At 40.8% G+C, this 25,185-nt stretch overlaps 1 protein-coding gene across 1 annotated transcript; it reads left to right on the plus strand.

The window, feature by feature from the left end:
* The first annotated feature begins 7,153 nt into the window (after nt 1-7,153).
* LOC311027559 (tropomyosin alpha-1 chain-like) lies at nt 7,154-24,237 on the plus strand. Its single transcript, XM_084031618.1, has 10 exons — nt 7,154-7,379; nt 9,432-9,557; nt 10,900-11,033; nt 12,597-12,714; nt 13,013-13,083; nt 13,376-13,451; nt 14,330-14,392; nt 14,540-14,609; nt 16,580-16,658; nt 24,005-24,237. Exons 1-10 carry the CDS (start codon nt 7,266-7,268, stop codon nt 24,006-24,008), a joined length of 855 nt encoding a protein of 284 aa, XP_083887744.1. The 5' UTR covers nt 7,154-7,265; the 3' UTR covers nt 24,009-24,237.
* The last annotated feature ends 948 nt before the right edge of the window (nt 24,238-25,185 follow it).

Here is a 25,185-nt window from a genome sequence, read left to right on the forward strand (position 1 = left end):
GCCGCTTAAGGTTGGTCATATTTTTTCCGCTTACTTTGTGGCCACATTTCCTTCACAATACACTCTGTTTTATTATCTGCTGGGTTATATTTAAAATACACCCATGTCGTCTCTACGTTTGCGACCACCAAGCCCCTGTGTTGAAACTGCCACCATCATGGTCTATTGTCTCTGATGAGTGACAACAGTGTGACGTGTTGAGCACGTTGTGCGCTGCATGCCAGGTGGTGGGCGTGACCAAACAAGGATAGAATGCAGCAGCAGATACTTTTTAGGTTTTAATTGACACGCACAATAAGCAGAAATGTCATGCATTTTAAACGTCTGACAGACCACCCACTAACATTTTCGTCCATTCTCGTCTTGTCAACGAAAACACACAAGTCTCGTCATGTTTTAGTCATCAAAGAGCCATGTTTATCTCGTCACCGTCTCGTTATTGTCATGAAAAAAAGTGGCGTCAACTAAATGATTTCGTCATCGTCATCGTTGACGAAAACAACACTGAACTGCAGTAACTACATTTTTGGTCAAAACTGAGTTATAACTAAAAATTAACTCTTTGACATCTGTTTTATCTTGTGACCAAGGTGTACATGACAATTTTGCTTTATTTCAGAGAAATAATGACATGGAAATTGCAGTAACTACAAAATCCAACTCAAAACCAAAGCAGACCAGAGTTAGTACACTTACCGTGGTAATTCATTATGTTGAATAGTGAAGACAAGAATAACAGAAATTATAAGTCTATTTGATAGGGAAACTATTATCTAGATTCATTAAAAAAGTAAAAAAGTAAAAAAGTGAGATAAAATTATATTAAGACTAAAATATAACTTAATATAACTTTATTATATCAAGTCTAAAATTCACAAATCTTTGAATAGAGTTGTTAAACCCTTTTAAATAAAAAATACTTTTTTTTTTCACTGAAAACAAAATATTCAAGCTGAAAGAAGGAGTTACTGCACTCTGTGTACTATGAGAACCTTTTACAGCAATGTAAAACCAGAGTTACTACATTTTTGGGGTCAAAGGTCAAATAAATCGTCATGATTTTTTAGCATAAAAATTACATCATCAATACATGTAGAAATAAGTGTCATAACACTTACCTACTTAGAACCTATTTGGCTGGCCGGTTAAAAAAACGTTTTACTTTAAAGTCGTTTTTCTCAGTTTTACCCTTTTACCCTTTACCCTGCGTAGTTACTGCAGTTAGGCTTTGTAGGGCAGTATAGTAAAACTGCAGTAAGGGTGATCTGGAGGCAGTTCCACAGGCACCAGACCACAAAGTCCGGGGTCATTTCTCTGTATTCTCTCTCGTCCACATCTATGATGAGGCCTACGATTGCAGAGTCGTCAGAGAAATTTTGCCGCTGGAGGGAGAGTTGTAGAAGAAGTCTGCAGTGTAGATGGTGAAGAGGAACAGAGCCCAGGCTTTTCTAGTTGAGAAAGAGCTCTGTGTTGGAAGAATATGATGACGTTATCCACCCTAATGCCAGACTGACAGGCAAACTGCAGCAGGTTCATAGATCATCTCACCTGGGGGAGGTGTCAGAGCCGGGGGCCTGTAGCTGCTAAGGTCTTTGGTACTGGTACCACGCAGGATGACGTCCAGAGCTGCATGCGCCCCTTGGGTTTCCTCGGGGTGAAGATGTGAACTACACGCAGTCCTGGGCACAGCTAGTCTGCCCAGGACTTGAGGAGCCTTGAGCTGATGCTGGAGGGAGACATGCTATGCAGAGTCGAGGTGAAGTCTGAACAGGTGAGTCTTGAGCCCTTTTCGGAAGATGGCAAGTGACTCTGCTGTCCTGACATTGGTCGGGAGTTCGTTCCACCACTATGGCGCCAGAACAGAGAAGAGTCTGGACTTTGCTGAGCGACATTTGTTTGATTTCAGCGATGGTGGTACAAGCTGGCCAGCTGAAGTAGAGGAGCGAAGTGCTTGCGTTGGGGCGTGAGATTTGACCAGTGTTTGAAGGTAGATGGGTGCCGTTCCATTGGTGGCCTTGAAAGCCAGAACCATCGTCTTGAATTGGATGCGGGCTGGAACAGGGAGCCAGTGGAAGTCACAGATGTCACATGTGTACCAGATGTTTGTACACACGCAGGAGGTGACCCAGTTTGGGGTCAAATCTTCCAATGAGGGGAGGGGTGATGAGTTATATGCCAGTTATAAGTCCATTATCTTATTGTGTCTGGTGTGGCATGCTACACTTAATTTCATGCCGGGTCAATGCCACTAACTTGTCCATCTTATTGGGCAGAGATCTTACATTTCCCATGATAATGGAGGGAGGACGGGTCTGTAGCATCTCCTTCTCATACAGGCCTGTTGTACTAGTGTACACTGTGGTCGGTTGTAATAGTGTGTACTGTGGCCTGTTTTACTAGTGTACACTGTGGCCTGTTGTAATAGTGTGTACTGTGGCCTGTTGTAATAGTGTGTACTGTGGTCTGTTGTAATAGTATGTACTGTGGCCTGTTGTAATAGTGTGCACTGTGGTCTGTTGTACTAGTGTGTACTGTGGCCTGTTGTAAAGTGTACTGTGGTCTGTTGTACTAGTGTGTACTGTGGTCTGTTGTACTAGTGTGTACTGTGGTCTGTTTTAATAGTGTGTACTGTGGTCTGTTGTACTAGTGTACACTGGGATCTGGTGTAATCACGGAAAGGAGAGTCACAAATATGCCGTGATCGCACCACTAATAAAGAACTTAGCTTTGCTTCTCGTGGATTGGTATTGGCATACGTGTCCGAGTTACGCACAGCTATCCATGAGTTTCTAGCTGATCAAAACCGCACAGAGCTGGCTGCACATTTCAATGACAATATCTGGCTCATTAAACTGACTTATCTCGTGGATATTTTCTCAGAGTTCAACAAACTGAACAGTTCTATGCAGGCCATAATACACATGCCATTCAGCTGTATGACAAGATGGAAGGCTTTATAAAGAAAGCAGTAAGATGGAGAGAGCGAAGCATGGAAGGTAACATTTCTATGCTTCCTTCAGAGTTGGCTGATTCTGCAGTGTTCTCGCCTGACGTGAAACACACAATTATTGGACACTTGGAGGCCCTCGAAAGGCAATTTGAATAGTACTTTTCTGAGGCAGAGTCCTGGAGAAGGGACAAAACATGGGGTACAGTTTCCATTCAAAGACAAAGCATATGACAGCTAAAACTTGACAGCCTCTGAGGAAGATCAGCTGATAGAGCTGTCCACAGACAAAACTGTGTATGAGTAAAGGCCTCTCATTCAGTTCTGGATGTATTGCCAGAAAGACTTCCCCCAGCTCACAGCAAAGGCAATGCTGACCCTTTTGCCTTTTGCAACAACTCATTTTTGTGAAAGTGTTTTTTCCTCCCTCACTGAAGAGCAAATATGGGTCCACACTGCAGCCTGAGGATGATATGATGCTCTGCCTGACGACCTGCATCTCCCCCAGAATAAACAAGCTGTGTGCCTCCCACCAGGGCCAGCCATCTCACTAAGGTAGGCCTGCATGTCATCCTGAAGCTAAATGTGCCATTATTACAATACATGAATACAAATAAACCTCATCAATACCAATAATGCTAATAAAATAATATGAATAACAAATAATAGGCTAATTATGTATGAACGTTTAATCAACCATAAACATAATACAAGGTTAGAAAGGGGTTAAAAGTATTTTATTGTATGGTGAGGCTTCAAATCGACACCTAACCTCATCAATGATAATAAAGACCAATAACGATTAATTATAAATGTGTTATCAACCATAAACCCTGTTCCCTGTTCTGTTTCTCTATCGACCAAGGGGTCCCTGGGCTGAAACAGGTTGAAGACCCCTGCCCTCCAATGTATATATAGTGTGTAAGATTGTGTACACATATTTGTCAATAAACCCTTTTTGATTCCACCCTTTCTAACAATGAATGATCAACAGCTCCCAGAATTATACTTAGCCTTTTGGCCTTAATGCTAGACTGGAGCCCTGTCACCATATACAGTACAGAGCACCATATGACCCCACAATAGCAAAGGTCACTGTCCAATCCCATCAACACAGAGAGAAAGTGAAATCAACCTCCACATCTTACTGTTTGATGGAACAAATGTCTTTTCCAGAATTACTTGCTGTGTTAGTCATCACATCGCTAGTCAAACACAGTAACAAGCTTCACTTATAACTCTGTTCCTTTCTCTCTGTGTTCATGGATGCCTATTTGTGTGCACAGCTCCTCTCTTATGCTAATCCCCTGGACAATGTCAGCCAAAAGATGTTTATTAATATCCAGCCGAGGCCTAGAGAGGGAATAACTGACATAGTCCCCCCCATCTGCCCTGTACTCTGTTCATCCCCAGGAGAAATCTAATTATAGGTATTACAGGCCAGGTGATGGAGTAAGGTTACAGGATGGCAATTTCTCAGTCAGTGTGTATTGTGTTCGTTCTAACTCGAAGCCTTTCACCCCATCACCAAGAAATACTCCCTCAATATTAAATGGCATCCTGACACTGATGACAAGTTATGAATTCAAGCATATCTTTTCACATTTAATGTAGTAGTATAACATGACTCTCCAGTTGTCCTTTATTATCTTTGATCTTATTGTTGTACTATTACTCACATCCATTTTATAAGGCATGATATCCTTTCATCACTTTTTTCTGGGGTTTTAATATCCATGTTCTGAAATCATGCAATTGTATAATATATCCTTTACTTCTTCGTGCTTTCATATTCAGTTACCTGCTGGAACAACACGGCTGAACGTCATTTGCAACAGCTTGGTCTCGTAAAAATGATGTTCCCACACAACTAAACTGCATTATGAATTTCTTTGCTCTTAACGTATCACAAATTAGTTCCAAACGAGTCCGTGGAAGTTCACATAAGGAGGAGTTCTGGGTGCTGTAATGGTCAAAAAACACTTTCACCAAGAGACTGATGTTAGTGCCCCGTTAGAACCAGGCGACAACGTCCAGTTCTGAAAAGTGAAGCCAAAGCTGAAGTGCCTTAAATTTGCATTCTCTCTGGGCCATCAGGGGCTGACTTCTCAACTTGAAAAAATAACATGGAGAACACTTGCTGTTAAGTTTACCTTGTATTATGAGAAGCTAACTTTGTTTTTGTTTACTTTCATTGTGATTTTAATCCGAACCAAGTTGTTTTTTACTGACCTTTCTGTCATTTTCAATTTCATTTCAAACTGTGTAAAACTGCAACATTTGGTCTGGAAAGAAACATGTTTCCCAATCTAGTATACTTGTATGAGAACATCATTTAGTGAGAGACAGAGTTGTTTGCAAAGCAAAAATCTGACTGGCTTTATGTAATTCACTTACTATACTATTTCACTAGTTTCGCAGTGTTGCCAACACATGTGTAAATAACTACATCAAAATTTGCAGAATGATTGGGAATTGTGTGCAACAACTTCTCTAAGATATTTGCCGACACGTTTTCATGAAAAATCACAAAAAATTATGAAACTTGTCCCCATGTCAACATGAATTTAGCGAAAAGAAACACTTCTATTTAAGCTCAAACTGATTAAACGTAGAAAATTAGATCTAGAAAGTTGAAATGGTTCACAAGACGTGGGACGTTATTGGGTCAAATGGGTATTTTGACTTCCGAGAATTTAGGATTTGTACTTATTGAACATGCTTACAGAGACTGAAAGTGACAGGAACTTCAAGCTTTTTTGACACTGCAAACATAAAAACAACACAAAACGGTTTTTTTTATATAACTTTCAGTGGTTGCTTTCATTATTTCAGCAGCCATTTTCACAACATGGGTAAACAATTCAAATTCAATATGGTCCCATTCTATTTAGAGTGTCAAGTCATTCCAGTGAGCTAGTATGCACAATGCCATGGCCCTGGTTAACATAAATGGAACAGGGATCAGGACTAGGCTTGTTATTCAAACCAAAAGCTCCCAACTCACTGTATGTTAACAAGAAACTAAGAATTAATCTAGTTTTCAAAATAACAGCATCATTTGTTACCAGCTAAGATGTGGATTTTTTTCAAAATAAAAGACCCATAGACTAACTGTATCATAACACATAACAGGAATAACGCGAAGTGCATATGAATAGAACAGAAAGTTAATGCTTAAACTCTCGAACTCTCACTAAACCTGAAAATAGGATTTATTTTTTCAAAATAAAAGCCATATTTGTTACCAGCTACACTCACTCAGGATGAAGATTTGTTTTACTCAAAATAAAACCCTAGAGTAACTGTTTCCTGACAGGAAGCTCACAAGCACATAACAGGAAGCTCAGAATGGAAGTCCCAGGCACGCTGCCAGAATTTCTTACAACTTTCATTATTATGATAAAGATGAAATAGCCCTCAGACAGACTGAGTACTATTGTATTAGACTATGGCATCCATATAACATGTACTAATGCTCAAGTGTGTTAGAAGCCCATTCAGTCCTGTTGCACTTCTAACTCAGCTAATACATGAAGAACCCAGAGATATGAGTGAATTGTTGCTCCTCCAGTGTATTACATGTGTTGTGTTAGAAGATGTAACTCATACTGTCCACTCCCATTAATCCCACATCAGCTGTCTTTCACCATAAACTTAAACGGTGTGAAATAGATCTGAGATTGTACTAGTGCTCTGCTCACTTAATGGCAGCAACAGCTGCTGTTTAACTGCACTGAGGCCAAACAGTAGAATGAAACATGGACCACTGTTACTGATTATCAGTGTACTTCGAAGAAAAAGAACACAAATAATCATATTTAGGATAACATATCTACTGAAGTCTTTGATTCCGATGACTGACTGACATGTGACTGACCTGTCATTTGAGTAGTGTGTGTCAGACAGAAAAAGACAAAAGCATTTGCCTTTGTCATGTCTTCGATTTGCATTGTAGCTCCGCATTTTTCATAAACTACTTATTTTGATCCCATGCAGGAAAATGAAAATAGTATTTTTTCACTTGAGAATCTACATCACAAGGAACAGGCCAGATTCACATCAAATAGTGGAAGTATGAGGTGTTTCTTCTCCAAGCATGAGACATATATATTGTTAGTGTGTAGGTTTGCTTCAGACTGAGGATAGAAGAGGGTGCGGTCGGGGGGCTTAGTAGTGGGGGTGTCTCCTCCTCTGTCATATAAAGGTCTGCCTCTATCTTTGTCAGAGTTTAGTGTCTCCACTGGGCTCTCAGGTCATCCAACCTCTATCTACTTGTCTTCTCATCTCTGCAAAAGTCCAATACACCTCAGCCAAAATGGAGGCCATCAAAAAGAAGATGCTCATGCTGAAGTTGGACAAGGAGAATGCTCTGGACCAGGCCGAACAAGCAGAAGCAGACAAGAAAGCAGCTGAAGATAGAGGCAAGCAGGTGGGTTATGAACACATATACTATAAAATAATCCTGAATTAGTCCCATGGTGTTGCCAGGGGTTGGGTCAGGTTATCCAGATCAAATAATCTTGTTTAATCTCACCCAGCTGCTTTGGGTTGTTAAGTGCTTTGAGGATTGATTTGTTGATCTATAATTATGTTGCGCTCTTATCTGGAAAGGAAGGCAAAATGAGTAGAGAGTTGAAACCATGAGTGATTGCTGATGGGAAACCTCCCAGTATGCACTGGGGCAGCTTTTTCAAAGACATGCATCTCCTTATGTTGCTGCATTTTTACTGGTGCCATTTTTTGACATTGTGCTCCGCAGTTCGACACATTATAAATATGAATTAAAGTTTTAATGACACATTTCCATTGTCATGTCAAATGAAATGCCATGTTCTGGCTCCATTGATCTTTGAATAATTGGTATCTTTTAGGCAATTTATTTTTGCTCACAGTATCCCAAACGATTTTTTTAGGCATTAGTAAACATGTAGCTCATACTCAGCTCTCAATAACGTGCATGTTGTGATAGAAAATCAGCACGTTTTCATTATAAATCTAAGATATTTCTATTTGAATATGCATGTATGTGGTTTAAGAATTTGTTGCTTTGACATGTTTTTGGACTTGTTATATCATCAATGTTGTAAGAATGAGTCCTGGAACTTGACTTCCTTCAGCACATATTCTAGAGCAGATGGAAACGTTCATTTAGCTCAAGCTTGTATTCAAATATATAATAAGTACATTCAACCCAAAACAACAGCTGAACTGCTTCTTTCGCTCCATTTAGAAACAATAACAGACAGAGTTCAACTTTCTTGTGTTATTATTTTACTGGCCTTCTGAACAGATGATTTCACTCTGTCATGTGTCCAGCGTCTGCTGCCCTGACATCACTGGGTGGGGGTTGGTGGGAAGATGTCGGTTTTAATGTCTGATGGCCATGGCATCATGGGACAGCACAGAGCTGAACGCTGCCTGTCAGACTACAACAGTCTAATACTGTCAGTATTGAGGGATACCAGCGACCCCAACCAATGTTTCTGTCTCAGATCCGGCTCACCTGGTCTTGTCTGGTTTGTCTTGTTTTCAGTCCAGTGGTGTGAGTGAGGAAGTCTGAGCTGGACCCAAGGTACCCTCTTTGTGCTCAGACAGTCCTCCCCACAACGCAAACCTTTGGGAACATGGCTTCCCAGCCCCCCTTCTCCCTCCATGACAACCTGGTGTACACTGTTATATAAAATCATATTATTGGGACCACCAGTAGTTATATTACTAGACAGTACATCACTGGTCATGGGTTACATTAAAATATGACCTGTAATGTCTAAGATTTTTAGCTAATTAGAGCTTGTGTTGCTATTATGACATTTTTAAGTGTTTGTCGATGAACATGTTGAACTTGAACCCAAGTTGATTTGGTATGAAATAATTTCTCTGATTGAAACAGGTTTTACTTGCTGTCATCATTCCTCCTGTCCACACGGTCCATCAACAGATCTCTTCCTAATGTTATCCAGTCTCAGCGATGGAGGACAATGGGGGGGGGCACACATTCAAACTCCGCCGTCGGTGTTTGAATGTGTGCGTGAATGGGTGTATGTCAGTCATTGCTGTAAAGCGCTTTGGAGAAAAGCGCTATATAAATGAGGCCATTTTACAATTAGACGTTAATATCAGGCTTCAGTCAAGTCAAGTCAGTTTGAATTATATAGCACAAATCACAAATCTGTCTCAAGGGGCTTTACAGTCTGTACAGAATATCACATGACACGATTCAGATCAGGAAAAACTCCCCCCAAAAAATACACAACTCTTTCTCTTACTAAACCACGTCCCCATACAACAAGATACACAAACGGTCTCAGGTTGAAACAATTTGAATCACATGGTTAATCGACAAAACAAAACCAAACACAATACATAGTTGGGTTGAGACAATAGAGCTGCTTGGTTCTAACAGGACACTATCCGTCTCTTGGTGAAAGCCCTATGTTCTTTGACGATGATGTTGTGAAGCTGTGTGTTTTATCTCCACCAGCATGAAGATGAAATCCTGCAGATGCAGAAGAAGCTGAAGGGGACAGAGGACGAGCTTGATAAATACTCTGAGGCCCTGAAGGACGCTCAGGAGAAGCTGGAGGTGGCCGACAAGAAGGCTGCTGATGTGAGTCCCACTATTGCTAAAGGCTAACATGACATTATCCTGCTCCAAGTCCACTGCTTCTCATACTTAACTGAGGCTCTGATGCTACCAGTTTCTCATTCGCTGCTTCTCCCTTACATTCCATTCCCAACATGCTCTGCATGGCTTCCTCTCAGCTGTCGGGGGGATTCAGAGCCCTATTTTGGCCATGATGTCAGAGGCTCAACCTTGACAGCAGGCTTAACAATGGTCCATGTCCATTTAGGGTACATCATCATTCCTCTAGGGTCACACTGTTTATTTAGTCACTCTCCTGTTGGAGACGAGGAGTTATTATTTTTAATAATAAGTAAAGTTCTGTGCCAGACTACTCCAACAAATGAACCAATACAAACGTTGGTTCTACTGTCTCCTGTTGATCTACTTTCATAGAAGAACACCATTCAGCCTTTAATCTTCTTTTCAGTTTCAGTCATTGTTGAAAAATGTATGTCAGAGTCTGCATATAGAAAGTACAGCTGTCAGTAATAGAACTCAATACCAGTGTATGGTGTGGCTCCAGGACTAAACTAAAACCACTTACACTATTCAAACCATCATGACAGCAGTTTTCCGTTTGCCAAAACATCAAGCACAAATAGGACTGACAGACAAACCAGGCCAACACAATCCATCACATAGCACACATCAACCTTATGTAGACCAAGTCTAAAAGACTAAAGCCATGTTATGTATAAGAGGGGATCAGTAAACATGATAAAATACTTCAAAACGTGATCACAGGCATCACAGTTATCCTCCGCTTCTGAACAGTGAAGTCAATGCTGAAGTGCGTTAAAGCTGCATTCTCTCTACTGGCCATCAGGGGGCGACTCCTCTCTGATTGGTTTATCAAGACATGATGATCATAAACATCCGTGTGGCCTCTAATGCAGCAGCTCCAGCGGACCTTTTAATGCTGACTGTACAATCATTTTGTTTTGTTTTTCTTTTGTTTCTCTGAGGATGTCCCTGTCTTTGAGGACATCCATGTCTTTAAGGATGTCCCTGTCTCTATAATATATAGTTATTAATCAGTCACCATACATTTACTCTTCTGTTAACTAGAAGCACCATGACAGTACCCCATAAATGCTGCACAACAGACAAAATACCTGTAAATAGTCTTAAATGCTAGACTTGTAGCTACTTATTCTCTAACCAGCATGTCTTCTTTCCCTGAATGTATGCATTACATGCATGTACGCATTGTTATCTTGTATTTAATACAGGCTGTAAGTATTACAGCAGGCGTCAAAATGTTGAGGACAATACAGCCAAAGCCCATTTCCTTTCACTTTGGTGACTGGTTGTCTGTGCTCAGGCTGAAGCAGAGGTGGCTTCCTTGAACAGACGTATCCAGCTGGTGGAGGAGGAGTTGGACCGAGCTCAGGAGAGACTGGCGACAGCTCTGCAGAAGCTGGAGGAGGCTGAGAAAGCTGCTGATGAGAGCGAGAGGTGATGTGGTTATTTTGATCAATGTTACTCAACAAAAGGAAGATGACGGAGGATCCTGTTATTAGATAGATAGATGGATACTTGATAGTCCCCGTAGGGAAGACGTGTTAATTGACATGACATGTTATTTGACATGACAACACAAAAACAGGACAAACACAAGATGCGTAATTTTCACATATTGCACCAACCACAATCACACTTTGTAATTGAAGGAGTTCAACTTTGTGCTGAGTATAGCCTTCTCTAAGTCCACAAAACACATGGAGTATGGACATGATTAAAACTCCCATGACCCTTCCACCAGATCTGCAAAGCTAAAGAGCTGGTCCAATGCCCCGTGGCCTGGACGGAATCTGCATTGCTCATCAGTTGGAGACACCCCCCCAGCATCTTCAAATTAAATGTACCAGGCACGTGTCATTCGTAGTGGCCACACCGTCAAATATAATTCAACTTCAAGCCTTACTGTATAAGTTAAACAAAAATGAACACCCATCCACATCTGTGAAGGTTCTCAGTCATCCAGGTCATGGAACAGAATAGAATAGAATAGAATAAAATTATTTTGACACAGCAGCAGTGGGTCAACAAAAACACTGTACAACTATAACATCAATGGTAAATTTTGAAAGCTTTATCATAGACCACTGGACTTGCTTTAGGTTTTTGAAAACGTTTCACCTCTGAGAGGCTTCTTCAGTTCTTCAACAGAGGAACCCCACACACTGTAAACATTTAAACATGCCTCGTATCTGCACACTTAACCAGCATGGAGTTTACAAACAAAAGTAAATCGGTTATTTGTGTTAAAATCAAAAAATGGAACAACCATTTGGGGTTTGGAATCAAAAGTTAATAACAAAACAAAAGGGGTTGGTTTCTGGTTTTGAAACGAATAATTAATATAATATAATATAATAAATTTGATACTGTTTTTCGTTTTTTTTTTCATTACAAATAAATCCTGGATTATCTGATACCCGCATCCTATTTCAAGGTTCGCTAACTTGTAGTAGGAAATAAATAATCATGGAACAGGTATAAGCTGATATTATGTTCATATAAAGTTCATTTTAATGAATCAGCCAGAGAGAACTGGTAGAGGAGTTGGCCACCGAGCGTCTGGTTGCTGGGCCACAACACATGGGGCTCAGCCAAGGACAGCCCAATAATCCTCCACGGAGCATCATGTGAGCCAACCACTTGCAGGGATAGGCATTGGGGTTGGCTGCATTGCGTGGCAAGCAAAGGCAGGGACCTGAGCATGTCGAACCCTTGTATCCCAGCTGTTACAGGAGGTGGAGCGGTATCTAGATAGTTGGGCTCACCTCCACAAATAGTACTGGTTCTGGAACCAAACCCCTGGAGAGGAGCTGGACTCTTTTCCTTTGCCTTTTGTAGACCCATGCTGAGAGATGAATGGATTATCCGATAATAAATCTAAAGACATTGTGGAAATTAAAGCTGAAACAGAAACAACTTGTTGGTCATGGACATGCATTATGTGGTGGCATCTGTAACAGTTAGCTAATGAAAGTCACTTCTGGTCTATTTTTGCAGAGGTATGAAGGTGATTGAGAATAGGGCTCTAAAGGATGAAGAGAAGATGGAGCTTCAGGAGATCCAGCTGAAAGAGGCTAAACACATCGCAGAGGAGGCTGACAGGAAGTATGAGGAGGTGAGTTGGAGCTTTTGCAGCAGTCTTTACAGTAAAACTATATTTTTAAAAGCATAGTAACTAAACTAATAAATCTTCTTGCTTCATTGCTTCACAATGAGCCAATAATATGTCCCATGGATGTGGCTCTGAGTCATTGTTACTAGAGACTGTAATTAAACTGATGTTTTTATGTTGGTGTCTGACACAAATGAATTATATATATATATATATATATATATATATATATATATATATATATATATATATATATATATATATATATATATATATATATATATAAACTCTATTTGTGCAGGTGGCTCGTAAACTGGTGATTGTAGAAGGAGAGCTGGAGCGTACAGAGGAGAGGGCGGAGCTGGCTGAGGCGTGAGTCTATTTGATTGGTCCTATGGTCACATCAATAAGGGAAGAATCACAGGGCAGAGAAACATTGCAAGTTAGCTTGCAACCTACTGGTCACAGAGTAAATGTTGCTAATATGCACTAATAATAATAATTGTGATCAATACTGAGTTCTACTTTTCACGCTTCTGTGTACTTCTATTTTAGTAACATTTTGAAAACATGACTTGACTCAAATTTCAAATGTTAATTTGTTGTCCTTCCTTCCTTCTTCCCTTCCTTCCTCCCTCCCTCTGTCCCCTCCTAACCAAACCAGTAAATGTGCTGAGCTGGAGGAGGAACTGAAGAATGTCACCAATAACCTGAAATCTCTGGAGGCCCAGGCTGAGAAGGTAGATGAGCAGGCTGCACAACTCAAACATTATGATGTTATTCTGCATGTACACGTAGACGTAAATCAACAGTGTTATCATAGATGCTCTTTAAAAGATGCTAAGTTACTTTGACAGAGGGGATTATTATTGGCTTCAGTCATAAGGACTACTTGATTAACTGCGAACAACACTTGGCCAGTGCTCGTCAGCGATACAAAAACATTGATTCACACCGGCTTTTCTATGTGTGTCATTGTTATGCCTGGTACAGATGACAGGATATTAGTGTTGATAGTCACTATGTCAGATTAGGTAATTATAGAGTCAGAGAGTGTTATGTTTTGGTTAAGATGGTGGTGAAAAGACCTCAAGTTTATTGCAGAAAGGTAAGCAGTGGATGTGTGAAGGCTGGAGGGGAGGCGGGGGGTTGATGGTGGTGAGGAGTCCATTGGGATGGGCCTACGGTTTATGATGAAGCAGCAGTAGTGAGCGTGGTGCAGGGTGAGCAGGCAGGTGTGGAGGGAATAGTCCTGAGCACAGAAATAAGAGTTAGTTCGGGACAAAACTGGAAATACCTACAAAAACCCTTGCTACCAAACAGGATGTAGAGCTGGGGTTTAGGATGTAAAGTCTTTTGTGACTTTAGAGACATGACAGACTACACGTCAGTCCCCGACCAATCATGGCTGCCCGTCTCTCACCACGTGTGTGATGTCATCCCCACTCAGCGGGTACCTTTTCCATTTCCCTCCAGCGTTTTTCTTTCTTTGCTTTGTCGTGATAGTCCCTCAAGGAAGCATCAGAGAGGCAGGGCTGTTGTTTTTGGTAAGAAGTTGATACGGCCTTATAGGCTTCCACATCGATCAACCTCTGAAGGATGTCGTTTTCCATCACAGTACTCTCAGAAGGAGGACAAGTATGAAGAAGAGATCAAGATCCTGACTGACAAACTCAAAGAGGTGAGCAACAAGGATTGATCAGCCTCAGTTATATGAATATGACCGATCGTACCCCTGACATACATATTGACTGTATTCTATTTCAATCAACTGTCAACTGATCTTGGACATCATGTGATGACATGGTACTGTGCTTTGTCCTCTCAGGCGGAGACCCGAGCTGAATTTGCTGAGAGGTCTGTGGCCAAGCTGGAGAAGACTATTGATGATCTGGAAGGTACAACATTGATTACACTTTGACCAATACTAAGTGCTAGGCTTTAAAAGGACACAACCACAGCTGTCTGATACCAGGGGTGTATTCCAGAAAGCATTTGTTAACCATGACAAGAGGGATACTCTGAGTTTTCCCTTCCAGAAAGAGAGTTAACTTTAACTTTAGGTCAGTTACCATGGTAACTCTGTGAACCTAACCTGCTCGCTGGCAGGTTTTCTTCAACAACCCCCTGTCAAACCAATTGATATGGAAGCAAAATTATTCTGGCAGCCTCACATTTCGGCAGACATAATCCATGACAGGAACAGATTCTTTGCACAACGGGAGTTTTCTGAAAATGTTTAAGGTAATTTCTGTGTGTTGAAACAGCATTCTGTTTGGGGTTAAAGCTGCTACTGATATTTTCTCTGTTAAACACCATAATTAAAACCATTAGCCTTAATGTACTGCACAATATTCTCACGCTTCATTTTCAACTTAATCTATTTGTGCCCCTGGGATTAAACCTATATCAAAATAGTTATTATTAAATGTTGCATCTTCCACTCATGCGCCATGGGAACTGAATCACCTGTCACCTGTGTAGTAGTCAGAGTTGCTGACCATTACACTACAGTATTACACTCTGCACTTAGAAAAAAAATGTCATCAACGTTCAGTTCAATCAGCTGTTTCATTTAGTCTTCGGTCCGTTTTCTTTCTTTTTTTTGTCCGTTTTCTAAGGATGAGCTTGTTTTCTCCATAAACACTCAGTAATATCTAATAACTCTCTCCCGGTTGCCATGGTGAATCGTTGTATCGGAGCTCCAAGGATGATGGCTTTGTAGAGGTGGTAGGCACGCGCGTAGCTCAGAGTTGGTTGAGTCCAGGGTTAGGTTCAGAGTTCAGGGTTAGGTTCAGAGTCCAGGGTTAGGTTCAGAGTTCAGGGTTAGGTTCAGAGTTCAGGGTTACGCCGGGTTCACACCGGCGCGCCGACTGTTCACACCAGACGCGTATTTCTCCGCGACGGTCCACAAGCGCTTCTGCTCAGCTGTTGTTCAGAGCTATTTTTTTCATTATGGAGTAAATAACCCCATAAAATTAATACGCCATATTTCTGTAACCAAGAAGTTTGAACACTTCTTGTATTTATCCGTTCAGAGAGAGAGAGAGAGAGAGAGAGAGAGAGTACCGTTGAAATACACATATTTGTTTATCTACTCTTCACATTTATTAAATGTATTGTCTCTTCCTGTTTCCCAGTGCAAGTTGAGATACACAAATATGATCGCATTTGTCAATCGCGGTATTTTATTTTGAAAAGTGCTTTTATTTTGAAAATTGATCGGATTGTCTTGTGTTTCTTTGTGTGATTTCCTGCCAGAATTGACGTGTTCGTTCGCGGCACGCGCAAAAAATAGAGCAGACGCCGAAACGATTGCTTCACGGCGCGGGACGGCTGCGCCTATTCGCGGCGCTCCGCGTCTGGTGTGAACTACACTATCGCTTAACAAGGGCGCCGAAAGGAAGCGGGCTCCGCTACGCGCATATTCGCGGCCAGTGTAAACCAGGCGTTAGGTCCAAAGTTCAGGGTTAGGTTCAGAGTTCAGAGTTAGGTTCAGAGTTTGTTGAACCTGCTTTCTGGAATACACCCCAGTACGATGGAGCAGGTCCTCAGTTTGGTTGGCAACGTCATTTGTGATGTGGTGATGTTAGCCACTGAAATGCCCTAAAAATGTCTTACTGGTGGTGGCCATGGTATTCAGGACAAAGGTTTGTTCAAATAATATAGGTTCCTACTTTTGATTTGCTCCAGTCATACTTTACAATAGTGTCCTGACGTTTAACCTGGCTTCTAACCAGGGTTGAAGTTCCTGTCCTATTAACTTTCAATTTATTTTGGTCTCTAAATGTCTTTATTAATCCACAATGCTAATGTCAGACTCTCTTCTATGTTTCCCTTTTATCTTGGTGCTTGGGTGGACGTACAGATGAGCTGTATGCACAGAAACTCAAGTACAAAGCCATCAGTGAAGAACTGGACCACGCCCTAAATGATATGACGTCTATGTGAGTAGTCATATGTGTCACTTCTCACTCCGAGTCTGCTGTAGTACTTCTTTTATTTCCATCCAAAATGATTGTATTGCATATTGTATTTTAATGATCTGTCTGGCTGCCCAGTGATGTCACATTATTATCCAGGCTCAACTCTGTCCTACTAAATTACATTCCTGGACAACTAAAATTCACCCTCAATTATATTTCCAGGGAAACTTATATTCCTGGACCAAATAGTCTCAGATTTAGACAAGTGGTTAACGAACAAACAAAACAAGGTTTACTCAAAAAATGACTATGATATTGAAACAAAACAAAAACACAACATAACTACTTGATTCTAGCGGGACACTTAAATCTGTCTCCTGGTGAAAGTCCTGTGTTTTTTAACCTGCCCACCGCCCAGACCTCCTCCCTACTTGCACGTCTAGGACTCTTTGAACATAATTTGTTGTATGCCAAGAACAATCATCATTCACCACAAAATATAATTCCCTTGAAGCGTATTCCACAGTGTAGTTAAGGTGTGTGGGAATGTCATTTTTAGAAGCGCAGAAGGTCAATCCTTTCATTTAACAATTGCTGAACGGATCATTCACTTCATTAAATTAACATAAGTCATCTCAGGACACTTACCACATTGAGCAGGACTAGAACATGATTTTCAGAGTCAATGAATCTCAATCAATGAAAGTCCCAGCATCGCCAGCAGCAAGAGTTACAGCGCCAGCTGCTTTAATAATCCACCAGTTATTTGAACTTCTTACTTCCTTTTGAAGCCGTTTGAACTAAAACAAGTAAATAAATGATTTGGCGTTTACCGTCTCGTCTAGAAGTCTGGACGACATTTAAATCAGGCTGTAGAAAACGTTTAGATAATATATTTTGTTTCATCAAAGTACAGTGACATGCCGAGTGCTGTGTCATTTGTATTTCCACCATTTCAGACCATCACAGCCTCTCACACTCACCATCTACCAGGTGTCACCAGGTTTAAGGCTTTAGGGGGGACATTGGGATTGGGCTGTATTATAAACAGTATTTACAGTAGTAGTAGTAGTATTAACAGTAGTAGTAATATTCACAGTAGTAGTGGTATTAACAATAGGCTAGTAGTAGTAGTAGTAGTATTAACAGTAGTAGGAGTATTAACAGTAGAAGGAGTATTAACAGTAGTAGTAATATTCACAGTAGTAGTGGTATTAACAGTAGGCTAGTAGTATTAGTATTAACAGTAGTAGGAGTATTAACAGTAGTAATATTAACAGTAGTAGCAGTATTAACAGGAGTATTAACAGTAGTAGCAGTAGTAGTATTAACAGTAGTAGTAATATTCACAGTAGTAGTGGTATTAACAGTAGGCTAGTAGTAGTATTATTAACAGTAGTAGAAGTATTTACAATAGTAGTAAGAGTATTAGCAGTAGTAGGAGTATTAACAGTAGTAGTAGTAGTAGTATTAACAGTAGTAGGAGTATTTACAATAGTAGTAGGAGTATTAACAGTAGTAGTATTAGTAGAAGTTTTCACAGTAGTAGGAGTATTAACAGTAGTAGCAGTATTAATTCTAGTAGGAGTATTAACAGTAGTAGTAGTAGTTTTCACAGTAGTGGCATCAACAGTATTAACAGTAGTGGCAGTATTAACAGTAGTAGTTGTAGTATCAGTAGTAATAATATCAACAGTAGTAGTTGTAGTAACAGTAGTAGCAGATTTAACAGGAGTATTAACAGTAGTAGTAGTAGTAGTATTAACACTGGTCGTATTAACAGTTATAGTAGTAGTATTAACAGTACTACTAGTAGAAGTAGTAGTAGTAGTAGTAGTAGTAGTAGTAGTAGTAGTAGTATTAACAGTAGTGGCAGTATTAACAGTAGTAGTTCTAGTAGTATTAACAGTAGTAGCAGTATTAATACTAGCAGGAGTATTAACAGTAGTAGTAGTAGTAATAACAGTAGTGGCAGTATTAACAGTAGTAGTTGTAGTATCAGTAGTAATAATATCAACAGTAGTAGTTGTAGTAACAGCAGTAATAATATCAACAGTAGTAGTTGTAGAAACAGTAGTAATAATATCAACAGTAGTCGTTGTAGTAACAGTAGTAATAATATCAACAGTAGTAGTTGTAGTAACAGTAATAATATCAACAGTAGTAGTTGTAGTAACAGTAGTTATAATATCAACAGTAGGGTACTGTTGATATTACAGTAACCCTACCCTCCTTCCTTAGGAAGGAACAGGACACTCCAGTGGTATCCAGTGCATCCTGTCCCCTAAAATCTGTTGTACCTCTGTTAGGAGAGAAACTGGAGGATCAACATAGGCCAGCCGGTGCCACAGGGTGGATCAGACCAGGTTGTTCAGGATCAGGTTGCAACCTCTGTAGGACATTTTTGGCAAAATCCATTTCCATCTACAGAGGTGCCCCTTCACCTTCTCAACCACATTTTCCCAGTCCTTACTTTTATAGGTCTCATCTCCCAGAAAGACCCCTAGGTATTTGAGTCCTTTCTTTCCCCAGACCAGGCCACCAGGCAGCTTGAGCCCCCGAGCTCCTACCCAACCATCAGAGCCTCGCTCTTCCCCCAGTTCACCTCAAAACCAGTCTTTTACAGTTTCTGTAAAAAAATTTCAATGTCGCCTTGTGTGTTTATCATTACGATGAGGTCATCTGCGTAGGCAAGGCAAGGCAAGGCAACTTTATTTGTATAGCACATTTCATACACAAGGCAGACTCAAAGTGCTTCACATCATAAAACAAAGTGAGAAGAAAAAGAAAAAAAATAGAAGAATTAAAAGAAAATAAAAAAAAAGAATTTAAAAATGCATTACAGAAAGAAAAGAGAATAAAAACATATTTGCAATAATTGAAAACAGTGCAGACATTAAAAGATTTAGCAGAAAGCTATGGTGAACATAAAAGTTTTCAGTCTAGTTTTAAAAGTGGTCAGAGTTGGGGCAAGTCTAACATCTTCAGGAAGTTTATTCCAGCCATTTGTTGCATAGTGACTAAATGATGCTCTCCCGTGATTGTTCTTTACTCTGGGAATCACTAACAGATTGGTCTCAGAAGATCTTAGTGGTCTAGAAGTCTTATGTAGTGGGAGCATATCAGTGATATACTTCGGTCCTAGACCATGTAGTGATTTATATGTGAGCAGGAGGATTTTGAAATCAATCCTCTGACATACAGGGAGCCAATGTAAGGATTTAAGAATTGGTGTAATGTGCTCACATTTTTTGGTCTTTGTAAGAACTCTAGCAGCAGCGTTCTGAACAAGCTGTAGCTGCCTGACAGTTTTTTTCGGAAGACCTGCAAGGAGACCATTACAGTAGTCTAGCCTACTAGTCATAAAGGCATGTACAAGTTTTTCTAAGTCTTGAGCTGACATGAGCCCTCTAAGTCTTGCTACATTTTTTAGGTGATAGTAGGCTGATTTTGTTACTGATTTAACGTGACTGTCGAAATGTAAATCAGAATCCATAATAACCCCAAGATTTCTGGCTTTGTTTGAGGTTTTCAGGGACAGAGAGTGAAGGTGTTGAATTACTTTAAACCTTTCTTTTTTAGCACCAAAAACAATTATCTCAGTTTTATCCTCATTTAGTTGTAGGAAGTTTTGGCACATCCAGTCTTTGACTTGCTCAATGCACTGGCACAGAAGATCTATGGGGCGATAGTCGTTTGGTGATAGTACTACATAGATTTGGGTGTCATCGGCATAGCAATGGTGGTCAATGTTATTATTTTGCATGATTTGTCCTAGTGGGAGCATGTAGATGTTGAATAAAGTCGGCCCCAAGATTGAACCTTGGGGGACTCCACACGTTACATTGGTAGGTTCTGATACAAAGTCGCCAATGGAAACAAAATAGTTCCTATCTTGTAGATATGACTTGAACCAGCTTAAGACTGTGCCTGAGAGCCCCACCCAGTTTTCCAACCTGTCCAAGAGTATTGAGTGGTCGACAGTGTCAAATGCAGCACTGAGGTCTAATAGCATTAATATTGAAGTTTTGCCAGAGTCTGTGTTAAGACGGATGTCATTTACAACTTTAATAAGGGCCGTCTCGGTGCTATGAAAAGGTCGAAATCCTGACTGGAAGTTGTTGTGGCAGCCAGTTGAAGCCAGGAAGTGATTTAGTTGTTGGAGGACAACTTTCTCAATTATTTTACTTATGAAGGGTAGATTTGAAATTGGTCTGTAGTTGTTGATAATAGAGGCATCTAGGCTCCGCTTTTTTAGAAGAGGTTTAATGACTGCAGTTTTGAAGGCCATTCAATCAGGAAATTGCCTGATTGAATGGAGTTATTAACTATTTGCAATACGTCTATTGATAGGCAGTCAAAAACATTCTTAAAAAAGTTGGTAGGTAAAGCATCAAGGCAGCAGGTGGATGATTTTAGATTTGTCACCGTTTCCACTAGAGTTTTAGAGTCTATGGCATTAAAGCTTGCCATCATTGCTGTGTTACTTTTGCCTGAACAGGGTGGTGATCCAACTTTTTTGTTTGAGATATTGATGGCGCGTCTGATGCCTTCAATTTTATTAGTATAAAAGAATGCAAACTCATTGCATTTCTGTGTGGAGTGGAGTTTAGCTGGTATTTGTGTTGGGGGGTTGGTCAGTCTGTCAACAGTTGCAAATAGGGTTTTCGCCTTATTAGTGTTGTTGTTTATGATATTGGAGAAGTATGTTTCTCTCGTACTTTTTAAGACTAAATTGTAGGCCCGAAGCCTCTCTTTATAGATGTCATGGTGAATATGAAGTTTAGTACTCCGCCAGATTCGTTCAGCCTTCCTGCACTCTCTTCTCTGGGCTGTCACAACAGCAGCTTTTCTCCAGGGTGCCTTTTGCTTACCAGAAATTGTTTTAACCGTAGCAGGTGCAATGACATCTATGACATTCAGAATTTTGGAATTAAAGATGTTTACAAGATCATCAGCATGACATGGGTTTAGAGGTGGTAACGAGGAGATGGCATTTTTAAAGAGTACATTGGCATGTTCATTGATGTACTGCTTTTTGACCTTATTTGATTCTGTTTGTGTGTCAGGAATGAAAGAAATATTAAAGAAAACACAGAAGTGATCAGACAATGAAGGATCAGTCACAAAAACATCAGAAACATGGAGACCTTTTGTGATAATCAGGTCCAGGGTGTGTCCCTTACAATGAGTAGCCTCTTTCACATGTTGAGAAAGGTCAAATATGTCTAGAATATTAAAAAGTTCTTTTGCACCCTTGTCATTCAAATCATCAATATGAAAATTAAAGTCACCAGTTATAACTAGGCAGTCAAAATCAATGGAGATGCTAGACAATAATTCAGTAAAATCATCGAAAAAATTTGACGAATATTTAGGTGGCCTGTAAATAATTAACAGGAGAACTCTGGGAGAGCATTTCAACACAGCACAAAGATATTCGAATGATGGAAAAACACCAAGTGACATCTGTTTCCCCTGAAATGTATTTTTAAATATAGCAGCAACTCCTCCACCTCTTTTCCCAGATCTACAAACATCAATAAAATTATAGTTGGGGGGTGCTGTCTCGATCAGAATGCTTGCACTGTTATTTTGTTCTAGCCATGTTTCAGTTAAAAACATAAAATCAAGTTTAGAAGTGGTAATAAAATCATTGACTAAAAATGATTTGTTATTAAGAGACCTAACATTTAGCAGACCCATCCTGATGGTGTTATTGACAGGCTTTGAGGTGGACTTTGATTTTGAGAGAACAGGAATGAGATTGTTTAGGTTAGCAGTGTGTTCAAGTTTCCCAATGTTTACTCTCTTAGTAGTCACAACAGGAATGCAGAAGGTGCCATGTTTTGATGTAGGCGACCTTGGGTCCAGCTGATAATGCGGTCTACTGCTGAACCCTTTTCTGTCTCAGTAATATTAGACAGTTTAAGACAGTTTAAAAGGGCTATCACACTGGGGGACGTACACACCATTTAGTAGATTAGATTGTGAAGCAGAGGCTCGATGGCCAGAGAGTACAACATGCCAGAGAGAGAGCAGCCCTGCCTCACCCCCCTCTGGACGCCAAAAGGAGCACTCAGCCCGCCATTTACCTTAAGGCAAGGGTCTCAAACTCAAATTACCTGTGGGCCGCTGGAGGTAGAGTCTGGGTGAGGCTGCACGGCATCAAGTATTCCTCAAAAAAGGGGTTCAACTATTTAAAAAAAAGTACAACTGATCCAGTCTTCTCAATCTTTACTAAATTGTCTGTGCTCATCGCCAACCTTTCTCTTCACGGCAGGTTTTGAAAAAGACATGACTGGGGTTGGGTGACAAAAAAAACAACTATTTGCACTGGTTGATCGGATATATTTTCCCTCCACTCTATGACAGTCCCGAAACACGTTACCATAACTTCCGGACTATATGCCGCTACTTTTTTCACATGCGGCCAATTTATGGATTTTTACGGGCTAAGGAGCTTCATGCCGCAAAAAACATTTAGCCCGTCACATCAGACCAATGAAAATTACCAAACAGATCACAGTTGACCAATGTTAGTGGGTGCAACTTACATTCAGGTGCGCTCAATAGTCCAGAAATTACGGTACAAGCAATGTTGCTAATTTGTGTTGTTGTCGCGAGCCTGAGCTATGGTAGCCCACAAGTGTTAAAAATACAAAACACATAGAGCAACGACTCACGCGGATAAAGTGAAGAAAAAAACATGCGGGCCGCACTAACACCAAGCTTTGATTTCAGGTAGGGGGCCGCAAAATATTGTTCATTCATCGACGCAAATCTGCGACCCCTGCCTTAAGGATACTCACAATGTCACTATCGAGGACCTGGATCATGGCTATAAAGCCTGCAGACAGTCTGCCATAAACACACATAAATACAGACAAAGAAATTAGAGAAAAAGTTCAAAGAAATTCACTCAAAAAATATTTTCTTAATATTCCTGATGATCAATCATCCGTCTCATTTATATGCATAATTCATGAGGTGCTTTGCATTAACCATATATTAATTATATACATTAATTCATTCATTAAAGATTTGGTTCATAAAAGGATATTGGGCACTGGCTGGCTTACATGAGGTTTTATAAATCAGACACGTACATACATTTCCTCACTGCAACATACGCAAACTTTTAGTGTGGATCCTACGCACTCATTTCTAAATGAGAGCCCAGAGAGCATATAGCTTCTCTTTGGGTGTAGACAGATGGTCTGGGATATTTGTAATTCAAGTACACGCATATTTGGTTTTGTTGTGTTTTCAGTAGAATTGGCCTGAATATGACTAAATTGACGGGGCCATAGTAAATACTTCCACACACGTTGTTCCACAATAATACTTGCTGTGTGTCTTTTCAGCTAATCATCCAGAAGCTCCACTATCCGGCCCGTTTGTGACTTCAAGAGTATTGCTGCTGATCATCATCTCACCTAATTCCTCAACTGTTGAACCGTCGTCATGTGTTCTTAATGTATCCGCTGAACCCGCTCCGGTTGTTCATTGGATGTTTTCTGGATGTCTGATGTCACTCTTCATTGTGCTTCTGTATCAAATCTGTTAAACAAGTGAAGGAAGAAAGCTTGAGTTGATGCATCTGTGTCCATGTTTGGTTTTCTTTCTGTACTGGGAGTGAAGCATATCAAAAATCAAATGCCTTGTTCCATTTTATTTTTTAATCATCACATAAATGAAATGTAACCCATCCTAATCACCAGTGCTCAGGGTTCAGTATGTCACTCAAGGACACTTTGATGTGGACAGGAGGAGTCGGGGATCAAACCTCTGACCTGTGTCGGTGACCTGAACATGTTGTGTCGGTGTTATTCCTCATTAACGTTAACATCATGGCCAAACCTACGCTGCACTCAAGTTTACACACACTCCATACTAGTAATATAGATTGGACCAGAATATCTAGTTCTGCGTCTGCATTCGTTTGGGATTTTGGACATGGCACTTATACCCCCAAGGCTGTCTGAAAAGCCCTCGGAGCTCACTCAAACACCGGGCAGCCCACGGCCACGCAAAGCCACAATTACGCACCGCGAACCCGGACCACTGCTCCGTCCGGAGAACCGTAAACCCTCGGACGTGTTGCGGGGATTCCCTCTGGTAAATAGACACATGAACACCAACGAATAGTCGGGCCTCGTGCCCTCAGAGCTGGGTGAAAAGCCCTTGGACCGCAGACCAACACCGGGCAGCGGGCGGCTCCACAAATCCACACATGCGGACTCTCCGTCGGACTCAAAACTCTAAGACCCACCGCCCGAAATACTGCCCGTAAATAGGCGATCGAACCGGGACGAATTGTCGGGACTCATGCCCTCAGACCTGGGTGAAAAGCGCTTGGACCTCACGCAAACACCGGGCAGCCCGAGGACACGCGAAGCCACAATTATGCACCGTGAACCCGGACCTCTGCTCCGTCCGTAGACCCGTAAACCCTCGGACGCGTTGCGGGGGATTCCCTCCTGGCACCACCAGTGTCCGTTTGTTCGGTCCCGGTTCTCAGCTCCAGCCGGGGCTATCTCAGTCT

Source organism: Eutrigla gurnardus, assembly GCF_963514095.1.
Source record: "Eutrigla gurnardus genome assembly, chromosome: 17".
Lineage (NCBI taxonomy): Eukaryota > Metazoa > Chordata > Actinopteri > Perciformes > Triglidae > Eutrigla > Eutrigla gurnardus.

Coding starts and splice junctions, on each gene's coding strand:
- LOC311027559 (XM_084031618.1), top strand. CDS start 7,266: ATGGAGGCCATCAAAAAGAAGATGCTCATGCTGAAGTTGGACAAGGAG. Junction 9,558..10,899: donor CCGACAAGAAGGCTGCTGAT/GTGAGTCCCACT, acceptor GTCTGTGCTCAG/GCTGAAGCAGAGGTGGCTTC. Junction 11,034..12,596: donor GCTGCTGATGAGAGCGAGAG/GTGATGTGGTTA, acceptor CTATTTTTGCAG/AGGTATGAAGGTGATTGAGA.